Raw genomic sequence first — 21,157 nt, forward strand, 5'->3', positions numbered from 1 at the left:
ATAGGTGATTTAGGGACACTGAACTATTAAGTGACTCCTGGAATCTTAAGATTTAACCAGATTGAATTCATTTAGTTGTATTTTGACTAGTCCACATTTCTCTATTTTTTTCAACAAGAAAGTATAAAGTATTTTAATCAAATACTACTAAAATCTAGGTAGACTTCATATTCAGCATCCCCTGATCTACCAGTTTAATAAATGAAAAAAGAAATGAGTTTAGTTTGACATGACCTGTTTTTGATGAAGCTGTACAGTCTCTTTTTTAAAAAAAATTTAAATTCTGATATTGGTAATACTGTCTGTAACTGACTTACAGTCAGCTGAGCCAAAATCACTGTGTGGTTCACATTTCCTATTTCTAAACTGAAACAATAAACCCTCTTACCTAAAAGAATTAAGGAGATAAATTTGAGACAGCTTACCGTGGCTTTAGGATACTATGAAAATTCAGGGAATGGTAGTTATTTTTTGAGATATGACCACAAGGAAGCATGCGAAACTGGGTAATTAAGGCATTCAGAATAAAGCACATTGATAATTTTGGATGTTTTTCTTAATTTTTTCTGTAAATAGATTCGATTTAAAAAATTTAAAAGATCTTCATAGCCACTAATTCTTTCTTAGCATTTCAAGCTTAAAAAACATGAGAATTAACATTTGAAAATAATATTATCTTGGGTTCCTGAACTCTTGGTGTATAACTGTCTCACTTTAAATTCAGTTGGAAAGCATTCTGATGGCATGCATATTTTTAACTGTATCAGGCAAAGAAAGAGCTAGTCTGTCATTTTGAATTATCCATATAAAGCATGATTGACTGTTGAAGATATCTCTGGTTATATCTGTTAAAGGACACTTAAAATCCAAGGTTATTCTGGAAATACCTTCAGTGATAATTCATTTTGTTACATTTTTTGCTGGGGGAAAAACTGTCATGCCCTCAAGCTACATCTGCGTTGTCTTGAATTTTAACATTAACTATCAGGTATCCAAAATGGTTCACATTTTTCCTAATTTTTCTGTGTGCATAGATTATCCTAAATTTTCAACATTATAATAATATAATATAAGCCAAATTTCTAGATCTTAAAACTGGACAGCTACGACTATGTAATATCCATGACTTGCTCTATAGGCTCGGTGACAATTGTTCCAATATTAAATATGTACCTATTAAAGAATTCTGTACTGTGTATACAGTGAAATGTTAACTGAAACCATGTGGAAAGGGAAAATTAAATATAGATGGTGATTCAAAGGCATAATGACGATTATAGAAGCATATTTCCAGTTTTCCCCTCCAAAACAAGATCTAAAAACAGAAAATTTTAATATATATATGCTACCTTGTACAACCCAAATAGTCTCTCATTTGCTGATTCACTAAGCAGCATTTATTAACTATCTATTATAATATGGGCAAGACTCTGTGCTAGGAACTAAGGATACAGAGACAAGATGCAAAATAATCCCTGCTGTTAAGAAGAATATATTCTACTGCACTTACACAGGTGGAAGTGATGGGGGGGCGGGGATTTATAACACATAACTAGCAAAATAAATACAATATAATTTAAGGAAGGGGAGAATACTAACAGCCAGAGGAATCAGGAAAGGCTTCCTGTTGGAGGTGGCACTGAAGTTGAATCTTGAAAGAGGCTAAGGAATTCAGAAGGGAGAACAAGGCAGTACATCATTGGCATGTAAGAGAGTCTATACCAAGGCCCTGAGGCCCACGATAGAATTCTGATTTAGAGGAACAGTAAATGAGTGACTAGTTGGAAGACATGGTATGTGTAAAAGGATGCCATGTGAAATGTCTATTAAGTTGAAATGGAATCAGATTTGGAAGAATTTTCCATTTCAGACTCAGGAGTTTATATTTTAAATTAAGTCAGACTTGGAGGGAGCCAATATTGGAAGGAAAGCAGGCTTAAGATTCAATTAGGAGGCTATTACAATAGCCTGGGTGATTGTTGATGAGGACTTGAACTCTCTATGGCAATGGTTGAGTTAAAGGGTATAAATACAAATAATGTTGTGGAGGCAGAAATGACAAGTCTTGGAAACTAATTGGCTATGGGAGAGAAGAGAATGAAGAGATGAGAACACTTGCCATATGATATCAGAGTGAAATCCTCCAACATTTACTGGAGTCTGGATCCTACTGAGACTGTTAACAGCAGCGCAGAAACTGGGGTAACAATTTGTAGTAACAAAACTAGCAGCGATCATGACATTCATTTTTATTAAGACTGACACTAGTCTTCTAGGAACTGGCCATTTGCCTAAGGAATTTCCATCACTTCCTTTAATTTATGGCACCGAAATGTCAGCCAACAAAAATTATGTGTGGTGCCTACAGACGAAAACTCGATACAAAGCAAAGCTGTAAGGGTCCATTATGAAATGTACTGTAAGTCTATCAACACACTTGAATAATGCTGTGAGGAGGGGGAAAGAGACAGATTTTCAGCTGAAGTCTGGGCAATATTCCAGTGCATATTGCAGTTTCCTCAACTTTCTGTGATTAAGTCCAAGGCTTGCGAAGGCACAGAATATATTCTGGTGGCCTGAGTGATTTTCATTCGAGGATTCCAGGAGGTTATAAATGAGGAACTCTGAAGCTTTCTGGCTTTCCAGGAATGAAAGAGAAAGGATGGAATTTAATTTGGGTCAATGTGGAGGAAAAAGTTTTTAAGAGAGGCAACCAGAATTATGGGCATTAGAAACTTGTTTTAAGTGCTTGAAATTACTTATGGGGGATAATATGGCAGAAATATGAGAAAAATTCACTGTACGAGGGTTGTTCTTAACCCAAAGATTTAATATCATCACCTAACTAGGGAAACAGGTTGAACTTATCATCTAGAAAGCAACACAACATAGAAAAATAGCTAATTTTAAAAATGACAATTTAAACAAATAGTCAAGCAGGATTCCTCACATAGAGCACCCTCTATATATTTTAGCTACTTTTCTATTTTGCCTCATCAACATCTGCCATCCTGTGGAGATAGTGGCATTTAAAAAGACACAGCAGGTGGTTAATAGATAGAAGCAGTTGAAAGGGATTTAACTTAAACCTCAGTAGGATGGTAAAGTACTTTGTTTTCACTTTAGGATAGTATCAAGTGAGAACAGCTGGAAATAACCTCATTTAAACAGCTGGAATTCTTCCTTAAAAAGAGATCAAATAACCTAGAGCAACCATCTTTGATGTTTAACATATTACTTGGCCGAAAACAGATTTACAATTAAACATTTTTGGAATTTAAGTTGTGAGCAGGAAAGGCCATTTGGTTTAATGGTCCAATATTTCTGAATGACCCACCTTGAGGTTTAGCGATCATATGTAGCTGTAAGCACAAAGCTCTGTGCTCAGCAGAACAGAAAATATACCTCTCTTTTTCTTTCTCAAAAGCATCTCAGAGTTAGTTTGCAGTTCTCTAAGGCTAGTTACTTTTTAAAAAATTCTTAGAGTAAATTATGAGATTAATAGACATGTTCAAATAATTTAATTAAATGCTACAATTTACACTATGTCAGTAAGAAGTTCTTGCCTTTTTTTAGTACAATTCCATGAATGATCAAAAACAGATCTTATGGCTACCCAAATATAACTCATGGTGGAGGCAGGTAGGTGGTATAGGTAGGTGGTGCAATGGAGGGAGTTTCAGACCTAGATTCAGGAAGATCTATCTGTGTTCAAATCTGGTCTCTGATATGTATCAGCTGTGTGACCCTGGGAAAACCACTTATCCTCTACGTACCTCAGTCTTCTCAACTGCAAAATGGGATAATAATAAGACCTACTTTGCAGGGTTGTTGTGAGGATCAAATGGAATATTTGCAAAGTTCCTGGCACATAGTGGATGCTTAATCAATGCTTGTTTCCTTCTTTCCTTTGAAATCTGCAGAACTCAGAATTGCCAAAGCATATGAACATCTGCAAGCCTAAGCTATAGTCTGGCAAATGCATTCTGCTTTTTCTACTCTTGCCCTTACCTCATTACTGTTACTCAGTATAGGTCCCTAGATGGTGTTAATTTTCTCTTCCCTTAAAAGCCTGGGAAACAGCATCAACTGCCAGGCATTATTTTCTTTCCATGGGTCAACATAGCTGCTGCTTTTCCATCAGAAGGTGCTTATTTCTGGTCCCAAAGGCATGTTAATTTGGAATTAAGCCTGAAGCTCAATCTAAATATAATGGGAATGCCTCACAGTATATTAAAAGGCTTCATGTGAATGTATGCAGTTTAAATGCACATGCATATAATTAACTAGACACATTACCAGCAGGAGATACTCATTTGGAATGAGACACAAAAGGCTAGGATGTGCTTGGAATGATGAAGATGGCGATAGCACCTATGATTTTATTTATATGGGGAATGCTCATGTAAAGAAACTCATTTATATAAAGAACGATTTCATTTACAGAGGGAATGCCCACATAAAGAAATTCCCTCTACCAATTCATGTCAGCACCTTGTCTGAAACACAAAGTTAGAGCATCGTCTACAGCAGGGAGAGGTTAAGTGACATGAACAGTTATGTGTCAGAGATCAAACATGAACCCAAGTCTTGTGGCTCTTCTGGACGCTTTCTTCCTCACTATGCCACTGTCTCTCATGTTCAAAAATGGATATTTAAGTTAAGATACCTATACAATGAAAAACATTTCATGCTGTCTACTATATTCATTTACATTTAAAATGCCTGAATATGTTTTCTAATAAACAGTAGAAAGAGGCAATGACAAGGAACAAAGGAGGGCAACTGGTCCGTGAATCACATAATAGCTCTTTGCATTCATGTTAAGAGTGACCCTATAAGACAGGACTTCCTCCTTTCCAATCAAAAAAAACCCTTTAGATTAAATATATACGCTAACTGTAAAAAAAGAACCCGACAAACATAAATACTGAATCATGAGCGGAAGGAAAAATCTGATCAACCAATATGAGGCTTGACATTTTGTTGCTGAGATATTTCATTACCTTACCCATCTTTCTCTCAAAACATTCTCTCTTTATGATTTCCCTATAGAATGAATGAATTCTTGCTATTCCAAAGTATACCAGGCACATTAGTAGGAATCATAACCAAAAATATTTGTTAAAGTTTTTTTTCCCTCCACTGTGTAACCATATTAATATGACAAATGCCAAGATATGAAGCCTCCAGGAAAACAATGAATGACTTTTTTTAAGTGATTTTTTTCTTCTAAATTTATGTGTGTGCGTAAAAGGCTAAACACAAACAAATTCTTCTGGCTACTATTAAACCACTGCCGCAAAGGTTAATATTCTTGAGAAGAAGCTTAGCAACACACATCCAGTCAATCAGATTTTCTATGAATTAATTCCCTAAGGAGTCATGAATTTCTCCCTTTTATTAAGAAATAAAAAATATTCCCTCTCTGTACCCTCCCTGTTGCTGCCCCCAAATATAGCATCTTTGAAATGTAGATAGAAAGGTCATGTTTTGGAAATCATGCCCCAAATTGTAATAATTCTTCTGTTGTACTGATTTTTACTCATCTCATTTCCAATTTTTAAAACCTGGGGAGGAAATTTATAGAGAGATGTGGGAACTTTAACTCAAAATGTGAATAATCACCTTTCATTTACTCCTCTTTCTGATGATTATGAAAAAAACTGGCAACCAAAATATGAAATGGTTAGATCACAGGGGTGGGGTACCTGTAGCCTTGAACCCACATGTGGCCCTCTTGGTCCTCAAGTGCAGCCCTTTGAGTGAAGCCAAACTTCACGGAACAAATCCTCTAAATAAAACTTGGACTCAGTCAAAAGGCCACACTCGTGGACTTACGTCCTTGAGGCCACAGGTTCCTCACCCCTGGTAGGAGAAATACAGCATAAATCTGAAATCGATTTATCATGATATGGGCACAAGGAATTATGAATTCTACAGTTCTAGCAACTCTCTGACATAACACAGTGAATTGCTTATGTGATTTTAGTCAACCATGTCACGTACATCCAACTTCTGATAATGACTGGTTAACTCTGAATCAGCACTTCAGAACAGAACTTACCTTCACAAATCCCAAACTGATAGATTAATGGCCTTTAAAGCACTTTAAAAACTCATCTAGTCCAATTGTCTCACTATACAGTTGAGGAAACTGAAACCTAGAGAAGTTATATGATTGCAAGTCATACTCCTGATTGGTGGGAGAACTATGTATAGAGCCCAGGTCTTCTACATTCTACTCTAATACTCTCCACTACACTTTTCAATGAAAAAAAAAATTTTTAATGAAATTTAAATTAAATAATTCTTTAATGTAAAATTTTTTTTTCACTTATATTCTAATCAAATGTTTGCACCTGACTTTGCATTTTGAAATTACCTCTTTGACAAACATATGCTGGTAAATATATATATATATGTGCACTCATTCAAAAGTAACATTATTTAATTTATCTGAAAACATAATCTCAATAAAATTTTTTCATCAGATACTAATGAAATAATAAACAAACCAAACATAGAGTAAATCTCAAAATAAAACCCTATTAAACTATTTACCTTCTGATTGAAAAAATATGAGAATTACACCAAACTAGAATAACTATTTAATTGTTGTGTATCTCCTTCCAAATCTGTAACAACATATAGTCTTTGTTTCTTGTCGTTTGTCTTTTGTTAACAAAGAGGATCAATGACTTTATGAGGGTGATTCTTTGACTTGCAAGTGAATTGGATTTAAGTGAGGCAGGCTTGGGCAAGGTTATCAGCTTCACTCTCTCCTTCAGTCACTCACAAACACTCTGGCTCTCACTGATTGTCCAATAATAGGTCCCAGTCTTTGCTAGTGACACAGTGGATATAGGGCCAAGCCTAAATTCAGGAAGACTCATCATTCTGACTTCAAATCTGGTCCCAGGCACTTACTAGCTGAGTGGCCCTGGACAAGTCACTTAATCCTGTTTGCCTCAGTTCCTCATTTGTAAAATGAGCTGGAGAAGGAGATGGCAAACCACTCCAGTATTTTTGCCAAGAAAATCCCAAACTCAGTCACAAAGAGTTGGACACAACTGAACAATTTCAACAATTATCCTTTGCTGTTTGTTTTCTAATACGGTTTGTCATTGTTTACTCTTTTCTTATTCTAGTGATTTGATTTGTATCTCTCTGTCTTTCCATATTTATGTTGTTCTTCACATTATAGTAGTATCTCACTGCAATACATACAAATATTATTGATTAGTTCTTTAGTTGTAAAAAATGAGACTATTTCCACTTTTTCACTACTAAAAGAAAAAGTAGCTTTATTTAGGAAATGCTAATACTTTATTTTTTTTGTAAAATGTCAAAGTACATTTTTCATCTGTTCTTCCTTTCACTAAAACTGATACTCTTTAAGGCTCACCAGATTATCAGGATCACTTTTCATCACCTTATTGTGTGGTTTTTAAACATTAGATCAGAACTTTATTACTTCTCATCTACACAATTGGAATAAGGTCCTAATCAGTCTCTACCTCATACTTCTCTCCTCTCCAATCAATCCTTCACCCAGCTGCCAATATGAGTTTCTTAAAATACAAATCAGTCAATGTTACTCCCTACTCAATAAACCGCAGTAGCTCCTTGTTTCTTCTAGGATCAAATACACTCCTCTGTTTGGCATTTAAATCTCTTCTAAACTAGGTTCAATTTGCTTTCCAGACTTCTTGGACATCTTTCCTCTCCATCTCCACAGTGGTCCTACCTTCCTGCTGCTTCTCATGCATGGGAATTCCCATTTCCCACTGCCTTTCCTCTGGCTGTTCCCCATAGATATAATGTACTTCTTCCTCCTCCTCGACATCTATTTTTTTCAAGGATCAATTGAAGTGCCACTTTCTACAGGAGGTCTCTCCTGATCCCACATTTGATAGTACCTTCTCCTAAAATAATCTTTTTTGTATTTCCTTCCTTCCTTCCTTCCTTCTATCCATATCAAATCTATCTATTCATGTTGTCTTCCATAGGTAGATTGCAAGCAGCTAGTGAAAATGAATTGCACAGTGATTGATACATAGCAGGTGTTTAGTAAATGCTTACGATTTAACTGGAAAAAGCAAACAACCAATAGAATTCAAATGACTTTTTTTTTACCCTATTCTATTTAATCAAGGTAAAGTCAAGTATGACAAAGAAAACACATCCCCATCTCTCAGACTGTTATTTGTTTGGTTATTTTTTTACTAGGTAAAAAGGGGTCATTCTTGCCTCATTTCTTACCTAGTCTTCATCACTGAATGGGCACTGCCTCAGTCAAATTGAAACCTATTAAAGACTTTAGCTTAAAAAGCCCAAGGTCTTCCACTCCATCCTTGGCCATCTCCAGTCATCCTGATCTATATCTTCCCACTGCACCCAGAAAGCTCTGGAAGAGAAGGTGAGGCTGGTGGCTTTGCACAGCCCTGCCTCACTTAAATCCCATTCACTTGCACATCATGGCATCACCTTCCTGATGTCATCACATCCTCTTGGAGAAGAAATGACAAAGAAAAAAATAACGGTGTTTGTTCCACTGTTATTTCCAGGGGTTCAGCAGAACTCAATGAAATGTTTTCCCTTTTCTCAGTGGATTCCATGCTTCTAAAATATTTATTCATTTTGTTGGCTCCTTCCTCCCCTTCCCCTTTGGATCAGTTTCCCTTCTTTTCCCTCTTTGCTGCTTGTTATCATTTTTCTTTGTCTCTAACTGTTGCACTCCTCAACCTCCTTACTATAATGAGCAGCGGCCAGATGTAAACTTCATCCAGCAATCTCACTAGAAGTCCCCTTCCTTTTTCCTTTCATAGCTGTTACTTTTTCATTTCTTTTGTGTATTTAGTGCCTTTTTCATTGTTCTAGGCTGCCATGTGGAAAGAGAGTATATACCCTACCTTTAATTTAGCCCTCCCACCTATAGCCCCCTGCCTTCATTTTTAGGTCATGCCCTTCCCTGCCCTTCTGCATCCTTTGTCCATCCTCAGTGGATCATCTCTTCAGACCATAAGGGAAAGGTGATTTAAAAGATAAGGAATAGCTCAGTGAAAAACACTGAGGAGACCTTGACAAGCTGTGGCAGACAGACAGACATCACAGGGCCATGCTGAAGGACATATGGACCTTGGAGGCCTGTTAGATGGAGAATAAGAAACACAATGAATGCCACATTTGAGGAATTCATACAGGAAATGCCTGGGGGAGTTAAGAAAAAGTTGTTAATACCAGATTCAATCTGATGAGTTTGCAGTGAGACCCGCTGTTATTTTTTTCCTGTATTATTTGCCTCATGGGGAGTTGTAGAGCCTCTCCTCTTGCTTTAGTTACTTTATTTATCATGATTTTTATTATTTTATTTAGTGGGGGGGGAGGGAAATAAAGATTAGATACAACCTTTTACTCATCTACCTTGGCAAAAATTATACTATTAATTCTCAATGATATAAATTAGAATATGATTTAACTTAAAATATCAATTTCTCTGCTGCAAATTACTTTGTTATTTATAAAAATCATGACCTTTTGCTAACTACATAATATGATTTGGAAAGGTTCTTACTCTCTATAATCAGACAAGTATAATGAAAGTGAACTTTTTTTAAGACAATTCCAAATATTGATCTGTTTTTTTATGCCAGTGTCTTCTATTCTATGGGCTGCAACTCAATGGGAACCGAAGAGTTATTGCCAAGTATCTGTAAAATAGCACTAGTGATCTCATCAAATAACTTTATATAAAAAATACATAAACATACTTTCTAAAGACTGATAGCTTTAGCAAGGAAATAGCATATAGTGGGTATTTGGTAAGTTCTTGTCAATTGACTGGTACATATATTACTATTTTTCAAATACATGTAGAGTACCCAAGGGCGGGAAACCTGTGGCCTTGAGGCCACATGTGGCCCTGAAGTGTGGTCCTTTGACTGCATCCAAACTCCACAGAACAAATTCCCTTAATAAAAGGATTTGTTCTGTCAAACTTGGACCCAGTCCAAAGGCTGTACCCAAGGACCTAGAAGGCTACATGTATGCAGGTTCCCCACCCCTGTCTTTTGATAGAGCCTGCTGGTTGGTCTCTCCTAGCTCTAGTTCATCAAATTATCAAACTGTTCTTCCTAAACATAGATCTGACCATGTCACACTCCCCTTCTCCACCACTGTTCACTTAAACTTCCATGACTTTCCATTACTTCTAGGATCAAGTATGAAATTCTCCATTTGAATTTTGAATCTTTTCATAACCTGGCCTCTTCTTCTACCCTACTGACCCTCCACATATTCTGTGATCCACTGACACTGACCTTCTTGCTGTTTCTCCCATCTCCTGACTCTGCATTTTCACTGGCAGTCCCCTATATCTAGCTGTCTCTCTCTGCTTATTTCTGCCTCCTGGCTTCCCTGGCTTCCTTCAAGGGTTGGCTAAAGTCCCACCTCCTTGAAGAAACTGTGCTCAATTCTCCTTAATATTAATGTCTTCCCTCTGAGAGCATTTTCACTTTATCTTGTTATATATCTTATTTCTACCCAGTTGTTTGCGTATTGTCTCTCTTGTAAACTCTGTGAGAATAGGGATTGGTTTTTGTCTTTCTTTGTATCTCCACCATTTAGTACAGTTACTCACATATGGTAGATGCTTAACTATTTAGAAAATTCAAATTTGTTTAAAAGCATTATTAAGTTCATAATATTTTTGTCATGTGGTTTCTCAATTGATAAATACTAATAATAAGACTGTGATGTGGTTGTATGACAAATTTGCTGTCTTCTGATTTATGCTAACAAGGCACAACCAGAGAACACCACCACATTAGAAAGAAAATGTTTCTCTTCTAGAAAACAAAACAAACTACTCCTATTATCCTTTTGTTATCCAAACAGCATAAATGTAATTGTTAGTTGTAAATCATATGGTTAAATATAACTTGCACACAATAAATTTTTGGCCTTACCAATAACTTTCAGTGGAAGAAGGTATGTTGCATCCAAACAGGAGCATGTGGTGGACAGTATCCATGCTTGCACGAGGCTTGAAATCAACTGCAAGACAAAATGAGAAATGGACAGGAATGAGTCACATCCTTGAACTAACACAGCAATAGGATGAAGACATTACAGTGCTCTCATTATGCGGTTCCTAGCAGTGTAAAATATTTGTGTTTCCTATAATCAGTATAACTTGATAGTTTGATAGAACAAGGTAATAAACTATGAAAAACAGCAAGAAGCAGAGGATCACTGGCCTCCAAGGACTCGATATGAAATCATTTCTAAGCATATAAAAGGCAGGCTATTTTTAAAGGAACCACAATACTGCTAGTGACAATCTGTTCTTTGATAATGTTTTCCCTGTCAGGTCACCATATAGTGCTAATTGACATAAAATTATATACTATGTAAACAAAACATTGTAATGAATGGTTAAAACCGCATCAATGAGGCTAAGACAGTGTATCTGAAATTTTCATTTAACAATTAATCACTGGAATATACTTTGAAAAAGTGATTAAACAAGAAAAAATACATATTGATGGTACATATATATATATGCACACACACACACACACACATATATATAAATGTATATGTGTATGCATACACACACAATAGGACATAGAACTAGAAGAAATCTTAGAAATGAAATCCAATAGCCAATTTATAAATGAGGAAACTAAGGCAGAGAGAAGTAAAATGATTTTCCCAAGGCCACACATGTAGTAAGGAGCAGTCAGAAATCATCCCCAGGTCTTCTTAATCCATATTCTATAATGATATCACACAACCTCCATATGAATAAGAATATGAAGAGTAGTCAGTCTCAAGTACTCAAGAATCACATTATTTTCCTGGATCAGTATTCTGTATTTTGTTTTGAAAGGTGATTGAAACTCATTCATTGAATCATGTCTCAACAGTTCTCTTCAAGGTGAAGAAATAAATATAGATATATGTATATATGTATATATGTACATACACACACATATACATATTAACCTTGGAGTACTATAATAGACACAATTGTAAAAAATTGTTAATGGCATATTTGATCTGATGAGTCTGCAATTAGACCTGCTGTTATTTTTTTTCAATATCATTTGCCTCATGGCATGAGAGACAGCCAGTGAAAACAGACAGGAAATGGAGTGGCTTGTGTGAAGAAGCCAGTATTCGTGAATCACAGAGTATGTGTAAGGGAGTAAGGTGCAGGAAAACTAGAAACAGAAGACAGGACCATGTTATGAAGTGCTCTGAACACCGAGCAGGATTTTATGTTTGACTGTGCCATTAATAAGGAGCTACTGAAGTTTACTTGATAGAAGCTGATATGATCAGACCTGAATTTAGGAAGATCAGTTTGACAGCTGAGTGGAAGATGGAATGGAAGGGAAACTTGAGGCAGGGAGACCAAACAAAAGGCTATTTCAATAGTCCAGGAGTGAAGTGATGAGAGCCTGAACCAGAGAGGTTGCAGTGTCAGATGGCAGATGATATTATGATAGAGTTGGACATGAGGGGGTGAACAGGGTTAAGGATAACACCAAGGTTGCAAGCTTGGGTGACTGGGACAATATGGGTGCTCCCTACAGTAACAGCAAAATTAAGAAGAAGGAAAGATAATAAGTTGTTTTAGATAAGATGATTTTAAGATATCCAAAGGCTATACACTTTGATATGTGTAAAGGAAGTTGGAGGTACAGAACTGGAGATCAGTTAAGAGGTTGCAATTGAACAAGAAACCATGGAAGCAAATGAGACCACCAAGTACAACAGCATCGAGGGAGACAAGAATAAGGACCCCGTGGGACACCGCAGTGAGTGGGCATGACCAGAGGAAGATACGGTAAAAGAAATGGAAGGGTGATGGGATTAGTAGGAGAAGCAAGAAAAAGTGTCACAACAACCTAGAGAAAAGAAAAGTATCAAAGAGAAAAGGGTGATCTGCATTGTCAAGGCTGCAGGGAAGTAATTCTGATGAGGAATGAGAAAAGGACACAAGATTTTGAAATGAAGAGATCATTAGTAGCTTTGGAAACAGCAGTTTCATTTGAATCATGAAATCAGGAGCTAGTTCAGAAGCAAGCAAGAATAAAGGGAGTAGGAGCACCTACTGTGTGGACAGCCTTCTCAAGTTTAGCCACAGAAGGAAGAAGAGATGCAGGATGATTACTAGAGGAGATGGACATATCAAGTTCAATTTAGTTCAAGAAACATTTTTTAAGTACCTACTATGTGCCAGGCTGGGATATAAGTAAAAAAAGACAATCCCTGCCTTCAAAGAGCTTACAACCTAATGGGGGAAAACAAGTGAGAGTTTGTTGAGGACAGGATAGTACATGGACATACTTATAGACAAGGAAATAGCCACTAGGACAGGGAGAAGTATTAGTAAGAGAATGGGGATGATGGAAGAGGCAATCTGCTGAAGACAGAACAGAATGAGATCTCTTGTGTTTTAGAGCGACTTGCCTTGACAAGGAGAAAGGCTAAATCTTTACGGGAAACAAGTGAAAAAGAAAGTGGCCAAAGGAATGTGAGATAAAGAACAGAGGAGAAGCGGGAGCTTTCTATAAGTGGGCTCAGTTTTTCAGTGCAATCTGAGGCAAGGTTCTCAGATGACAGGATGATGGTAGGGGGAGACATGAGAGGTTTCAGGAGGGATGAAAAGTTTTAGGAAAGCTTCTGCGGGATGGTGAATCCATGAGGGAGCCTGAATTCACTGATTCAGGGAAGGATCAGTTGAGATTATGTCACATAAACATGAAGAGATCCCAGGCAGCATGGTTTCATGACTTTCTCCGGGTTTTTTCAACATCACTGGAGTAGGAAGGAAGGCAGTAAATGATGGAAGTGATCCCAGACTGAGGTTTGGAAGGAAGCAAGAACTTCAACAGAGCAAAGGCACAAGGGACTTGAGAGAAGAAAATAGTACAGAGTTGAACTTGTTTACCCATGTGTCAGGATGGGGAAGGGTCAGATCTTTTCTGCAGTACTGTGTGTGGTTCTGAGCCCTATGCTTTAGGAGGGATATTGATAAAAAGGAGAGTTTCTAGGGGAAGGCAAAGAGGATGTTTACTTTGGTCCTTGAGACCAGATCATGTGAGGATTTGTTGAAGCAACTTGATATATGTTTCATCTGCAGAAAGAAAGTCTATGAGGGACATGGTGAGTGTCTCCAAATATCTGAAGGGCTGCCATACCTTGGATGAGCTTCACTTGTTCTCTTTGTCCCCAGAGGGCAGAAACAGGAGAATGAAGAGCAGTTGCAAAAGAGGCAAACTAAGGATTAGGAAAAACTTCCTAATAAATGGCATTTTTCAAACCTAGCATGGCCTGACTTGAGAGGTAGGGGGCTCTCTCTGGAGGGAGGGCTTCAAGCAGAGTTGAGTTGATGATTTGTTGGGCATGTTAGAATGTGGATTTCTTTTGTGTTTGAACTAGTTGGCTACCAAGATCTTTCTGAATTCTCAAATTCTGTGATTTTCACTCTTGAAGGAAACTAAGAATGATAACACCAGTATTGATGATGACAATAACTGCCATTTACACAGTACTTTCACACTGGCAAAACAGTTTTCATACATTATTCATCTGAGCTCACAATTAACTTGTTAGGTGAGGACAGAGTACACTCCAGGGACAGGCCATGCAAAATCATAGAGGCTGACTAGAGAGTGCCATGTTTGGGGAATGTGGGAAGTGAGTCTGGAAAGGTAAGCTAGAGATAGACTGTGAAAGGATGCCATGATGTAGTGTTTAAACTTTATCCTAAAGGCAATAGGAGAGAGTGAAGCTTCTAGAACAGGAGAAAGATGTGACAGGCCTTTGCTCTAAAATGATGATTTGGGCAGTTTTGTGGAAGATTAAAGAGGGAAAAGAGTAAAGCGAGGTGAGATTTATTATAATCATTCATGTCACATAAGATCCTTAATTCAAATCCAGCATTCATTTAATTAAACCATGCCTCCCATAGCAGTGGGTTACTTCTGATCTGTTTTATTCTTTTGGTCTGAAGTTGTGTTTGCTCATCATTGCAATGAATTTGAAGAATGAAAACTTCCTCTGCTCATGTAGCTAGGTAACTTATGTATAACTTAAACTATCAAAGAGTTGCCTAGAACACAAAGACATTAAGTGATTTGCCCATCATCACACAGATGACCGTGACTTTGATAATCATTTAATATCATTTTTGGACTTTAATAAAGGCCAAAGTTTGAATTTATCAACCACAAGAACCTGGACCTAACAGCTTCTGTGTTCTCTGAGTAAACTCAAAGAATATCTCCTTATGTCAATAAGGTCAGATGGGGATGACTTAGCATTCTTTATGAGACACTTAACTCGAGACACTATCTTGAGTAATGGGATTTCTTCTGTATCTTAATATTTTGTGGACATATACTAGGTTATGGCACATTAAAGGTAAAGAAAACACAGATATCGTGGGTCATAATTTCAATTGACACTGTCAACTCTCTTATCTTATTGCATTTATAACTTATTCAACTAAGAAACTTCCTTTCTAATGGTATAGTTAAACACATATAGAGACTGTAAATCTGAGGGACACAAATATCCTGGGATTGCCCTAAAACAGATTTAAGCCTGGTTATTCTTGCATCAGACAGTCAGAAGTTTCATTCTGGCTCCATGATCATGTGTCTGGTAGCTTTAAGGGAATAAACAATATGAATTTACATTATCACCTAGCTTGTTTGCCTTCTTTAGCCAAACTTTTAAGTCGACAACTTGAATGACACAAGACTTGAATGTAGTTCTTCCTGACTCCAAGGCTGACTGCTTTTCTAGCACTCAATGCTGTCTTTCACATAGTGGAAGACAGGTAAATATTGACTATATTAAAGATTTTTTTAAAAGGTCAGTAGATTTAGTGTGTCATGAAATGAAAGGATTAATCATTTAATTAGTTACTTAATCTGATTAAATAGAGACTGCTAAAGAAGAAATTGATTCAATAAAGGCTTTGGAACTGATACTGAACTGAACTCAGAGAATGGAAGATAATATGCTTAAAAAACCAGGAGAAAGACATTTAGTAACTTCTGAGGTACGTCTTTGACAAGTTTCTTACATGATTTACGGCAATGTGATGGATAGGAATTTTATGGATTTTAAGGGCTCTAATCAGAGAGGCTCTGAACTGGATGAAAATCAATGTCTGACATAGAGCTAATGCTCATAATTTGACAAAGCAGCTCCAGTCATCTCTTACAAATCCTCCATCCAGTTATTAGATTTCTGACATCTTAACTCTACCAGCCAATAGATTTCAGAGAGGATACATAACCCGAGAAATAGGGGTGTTCTTAGTAAAGGCTTGGTGAGGCTAATTGATTCATTAAAAATCTAAAAAGAAAGTAAAAGTAAATTCAGAAAAGAGCTCAGCCCTATAAAGACACAGGTGGATTCAAGGAGGCTGAACAAAAGATTATATACCAGGATCATAGTTCAAACTATAGTTCAAGAAGTATCTCTAATAAAAAGCAATTTCCAGATGTCATTCTAAGGCATCAAGGTATCATTTGAGGCCAATACTAAAAAAAAAAAAAGGATAGTTTTCTCTCCCCTTCCTCCTTCCCCAATCTTCAAGTTCACTTATTCTTTACTTGGTCTTCTTTGGAGAAAATTTTATTTCTACCATTTCTTTTTGAATGGTTGATTTGCTGCAGCACACGCAGACAGCTAGATGTGTGTATTTTCTTTTCCTCTTCTGCACTATCAGTCACCTGCTGTGTGAGATCTTCCTCAAGGGACCTCATGAAGACTAGAGTTGGGAGCTGATTAAGATCTGTGTTTTCACCATAAAATTGCATTGCCTTCATTTCAAATCTGTTAGTTTGGTTTTTTGCTTTGGGACAGAAGAAGCAATTGAGTCTTTACCAGTTACTCTTCAAAACTAACTGGGATCTTGGATACATAATGTTCTTTTATTCATGAAAGGGTTTTGGTTTTTTTTAAAAGAGAGGAGTAACATTTTCTAAATATAATAGACTTTTCAATTGCATGCAGAAACTGAAGTGCTGGGTAGCTTTTGCATGGTAATCAAGATACTGGATTCTACCAGTCTTTGCATAAGCGTTCTTTAGAAAATGATATTACAGGGGGTGGAGTCAAGATGATGGAGCAGAAAGACACACATACTCTAGCTTCTCCCCCACAGCCCATAAAATACTCGTAAAAAATGACTTTAAACAAATTCTAGAGCAGCAAAAGTCACAAAACGACAGAGTGAAAGATATTTCCAGCCCAAGGTAGCCTGAAAAGCTGACAGGAAAGGTCTATCACATGGGGTATGGAGCGGAGCACAGCCCATGGAGCACAGCTCAGCCTTGGCTGGTTGATACCAGTAGGAACAGGACCAGAACAGGCCTTGGGGTTGGAATCCTCAGCAGCAGCAGCAGTGGTTCTCAGATCCCTCAACCCATAAGTATCAAAGAAAACTTCAAAGGTCAGTGAGAAAGCTTTTTCATCTGAGAAAGGCAACAAAGTCTGGCCCAACCAGTAGCAGCCACTAAAGCAGCAGTGTCCATTTTTGGAGCCCTCCACCTAAAGCCCCTGGGAGAATTAAGCAGTTGATCTGAATTTCAGCCCTGAGCCAGGCCCTGGGGTGAGAAGGAGGAGCACAGAGAGGGAATTCTACTACTCCAGATTCTGGGCAGAAAAGTTTTGGTTGCTCACAGAGCAATGTGCAGACTAGGAGAGGAGTAAACTTCTCTCCTTTGATTGTGCCACTTGGAGGAACTGAGAACTTTCAGGTACCTAGAGTATACCCTCCTCTTGACAAAGGATTCAAAAGTCAAGTAACTGGCTGGGAAAATGCCCAAAAAAAGGAAAACAAAAGACTACAGAAGATTACTTTCTTGATGAACATGTATTTTCTTCCATCTTTTCTGATACGGAAGAACAATGCATACTGTCAGAGGAAATCAAGGCTTCTGCATGCAGTACCTCCAAAATAAAAATGGAATGGTCTCAGGCCATGGAAGAGCTTGAAAAGTGAGTCAATATCTCACTGAAGGAGATCCAAAAATATGCTGAAGAAAATAACACCTTTAAAAATAGGCTAACTCAATTGACAAAAGAGGTCCAAAAAGTCAATGAGGAGAAGAATGCTTTAAAAAGCAGAACTAGCCAAATGGGAAAGGAGGTTCAAAAGCTCACTGAAGAAAATAGTCCTTTAAAAATGAGAATGGAGCAGATGGAAGCTAATGACTTTATGAGAAACCAAGAAATTACAAAATAAAACCAAAAGAATGAAAAAATAGAAGATTATGTGAAAAATCTCACTGGAAAAGCAACTGACCTGGAAAATAGATCCAGGAGAGACAATTTAAAAAATATGGGACTACCTGAAAGCCATGATCAAAAAAAGAACCTACACATCATCTTTTAGGAAATTATTAAAGAAACCTGCCCTGATATCCTAGAACCAGAGGACAAAATAAATATTGAAAGAATCCACTGATCACCTCCTGAAAGAGATATGAAAAGAGAAACTCCTAGGAATATTGTAGCCAAATTCCAGAGTTCCCAGGTCAAAGAGAAAATATTGCAAGCAGCCAGAAAGAAGCAATTCAAATGTTGTGGAAATACAATCAGGATAACACAAGATCTAGCAGCTTCTACATTAACGAATGGCAGGACTTGGAATATGATACTCCAGAAGTCAAAGGAACTAGGATTAAAACCAAGAATCACCTACCTAGCAAAACTGAGTATAACACTTCAGAGAAAAAAATGGACATTCAATGAAATAGAGGACTTTCAAGCATTCCTAATGAAAAGACCAGAATTGAATAGAAAATTTGGCCTTCAAACACAAGAATCAAGAGAAGCATGAAAAGGTAAACAGGAAAGAGAAATCATAAGGGACTTTCTAAAGTTGAACTATTTACATTCCTACATGGAAAGATAATATTTGTAACTCTTGAGACTTTTCTCAATATTTGGGTAGTTGGAGGGATTATATACACACACACACACACACACACAGAGCACAGCACAGGGTGAACTGAATATGAAGGGATGATATATAAAAAATAAAATTAAAGGGTGAGAGAGGAATATAGTGGGAGGAGAAAGGGAGAAATGGAATGGGGTAAATTACATCTCATAAAAGAGGCAAGAAAAAGCTTTTTCAATGGAGAAGAAAAGGGAGGAGCTGAGAGGGGAAAAATGAAGCTTACTCCCTTCACATGTGACTTAAGGAGGGAATAACATGCTCACTCAATTTGGTATGAAAATCTATCTTACACTACAGGAAAATAGGGGAGAAGGGGACAAGTGGGGTGGGGGGAATGATAGAAGGGAGGGCAAATGAGAGGATGGAGTAATTAGAAGTAAACACTTTTAGGGAGAGACAAGGTCAAAAGAGAGTAGAATAAATGGGGGGTAGGATAGGATGGAGGGAAATATAGTCTTACACAACATGACTATTATGGAAGTCTTTTGCAAAACTACACACACACACACACACACACACACACACACACACACACACAGCCTATATTGAGTTGCTTGCCTTCTCAGTGGGGATGGGTGGAAAGGGAGGAAGGGAGATAAGTTGGAACTCAGACTTTTAGGAACAAATGTTGAGAATTGTTTTTGCATACAACTGGGAAATAAGAAATACAGGTAATGTGGTATAGGAATCAATCTTGCCCTATGAGAAAAGAGAGAAGATGAGGATAAGGGAAGGTTAGGGTGTGATAGAAGGGAGGGCATACTGAGAGAAGGGGTAATCAAAATGCAAGGTTTTATGGGATGGGGGGAGGAGAGAGATGGGGAGAAAATTTCAAACTCAAATTTTGTGGAAATGAATGTTAAAAACTAAAAAGAAAAAAAAAATGGTGTTACAGTTTCAAATCCTGGCTCATCATTAGTAGATTTCCATGTAATTCTTCATTCTTTCTCAAAAAATTCAGTAACTGGATCTTGCTCTCCATCTCAACCTTTTCTTTATATATAGGTCCTTGCACTGTGTTCTTGAACACCATGGTCCCTCAGGTCATCAGCCTCCTCAACTCGGATGACTTCCATTTTTGTTCCAATTCAGCCATACACAGCAATGTCACACTTCCTGACCATCACCTGTAGCTGTTCTACCTCAAGGATTCATGACTCCTCTGATCACATTTTCCTATCCTTCTATCATTGCTTCATTCAGTCTCAGGCCACATGAGTGCAGTCTTTCAACTATGTCCAAGTTTTATAGAACAGATCCTTTTACTAAGGGAATATGTTCTCTGAAGTTTGGATTCAGTCACTTGAGGACCTGGAGGGCCACATGTGGCCTTAAGGCTGCAGGTTCTCCACCCTGCTCTAGAGTTTCTTTGTACTCAACACTGTCTAACTTTTCTTCTTCATGTTTATCATCTCTACTCTGGTGTCTCTTTCTTCATAATCTTGATGCTGGCTGACCAATTCAATTATACCCTATCAGTTATACCTCAGTCCTTTGTTCCCTTGTCCTAACACGAGTTCTAAAATGCTCCCAACCATGTAAATGACCTGTCATTGTGAACCAGTAAAATCTTAATAGTTCAAGTATCCTTTTTTGACCCAAGTGCATAAAGTTATCATGTAATGCCTTTATGGCCATAGGGCAAAATACTTTGGGTGGCTCCAGCTTCTTCCTAGTACAATGTGTGAATTAGTTGCAGAAAGAGTCTTCTATCACATAGATACAACTCAGCTACTATCTCAGTAGTGAACTGTTCCTATGTAGGAAAAAGCTTGAGTTACCAAGGCCCCTACCAGGGTTTTGGTTTCTTGAGTTTTTTCATCACTCCTCAGCTCTTGCCACAAATCATATAAGAATGATCCAAGTATAGAAGATTAATTAATACAACAAAACTCACATATGTTAGTAGCACATCATTTTGTGAACATCTGAGATTTTTGGGCACTCTTCCATTTGCCCAAAGTTCAGCTCCCTGGGCATCCCAGAGAATTTTCACTCATTCTTATGATGTTGTCATAATTTTAGCATCTCATAGACTGAGACAGAACATCTGCTTTTACATTATCCATCTCTAGCAGCATTCAGCTTAGTATTTGGTTAAAATACAGGCTAGTGAATTATTGTTCACCCATACATGAAATTTAGCTGCAAACC

The 21,157-nt window shown here is 37.4% G+C and overlaps 1 protein-coding gene across 8 annotated transcripts in view; it reads right to left on the minus strand.

Moving 5' to 3' along the window:
- PAM (peptidylglycine alpha-amidating monooxygenase) overlaps nt 1-21,157 on the minus strand; it is a 384,053-nt gene that overhangs the window by 161,607 nt on the left and 201,289 nt on the right. For all 8 annotated transcript variants that reach the window (XM_072597316.1, XM_072597321.1, XM_072597320.1 and 5 more), the window contains one exon: nt 10,971-11,058. In XM_072597316.1, the coding sequence (XP_072453417.1) occupies nt 10,971-11,058 (88 nt within the window). The remainder of the gene's footprint in view (nt 1-10,970; nt 11,059-21,157) is intronic.

The sequence above is a fragment of the Notamacropus eugenii genome, chromosome 3, assembly GCF_028372415.1.
Source record: "Notamacropus eugenii isolate mMacEug1 chromosome 3, mMacEug1.pri_v2, whole genome shotgun sequence".
NCBI lineage: Eukaryota > Metazoa > Chordata > Mammalia > Diprotodontia > Macropodidae > Notamacropus > Notamacropus eugenii.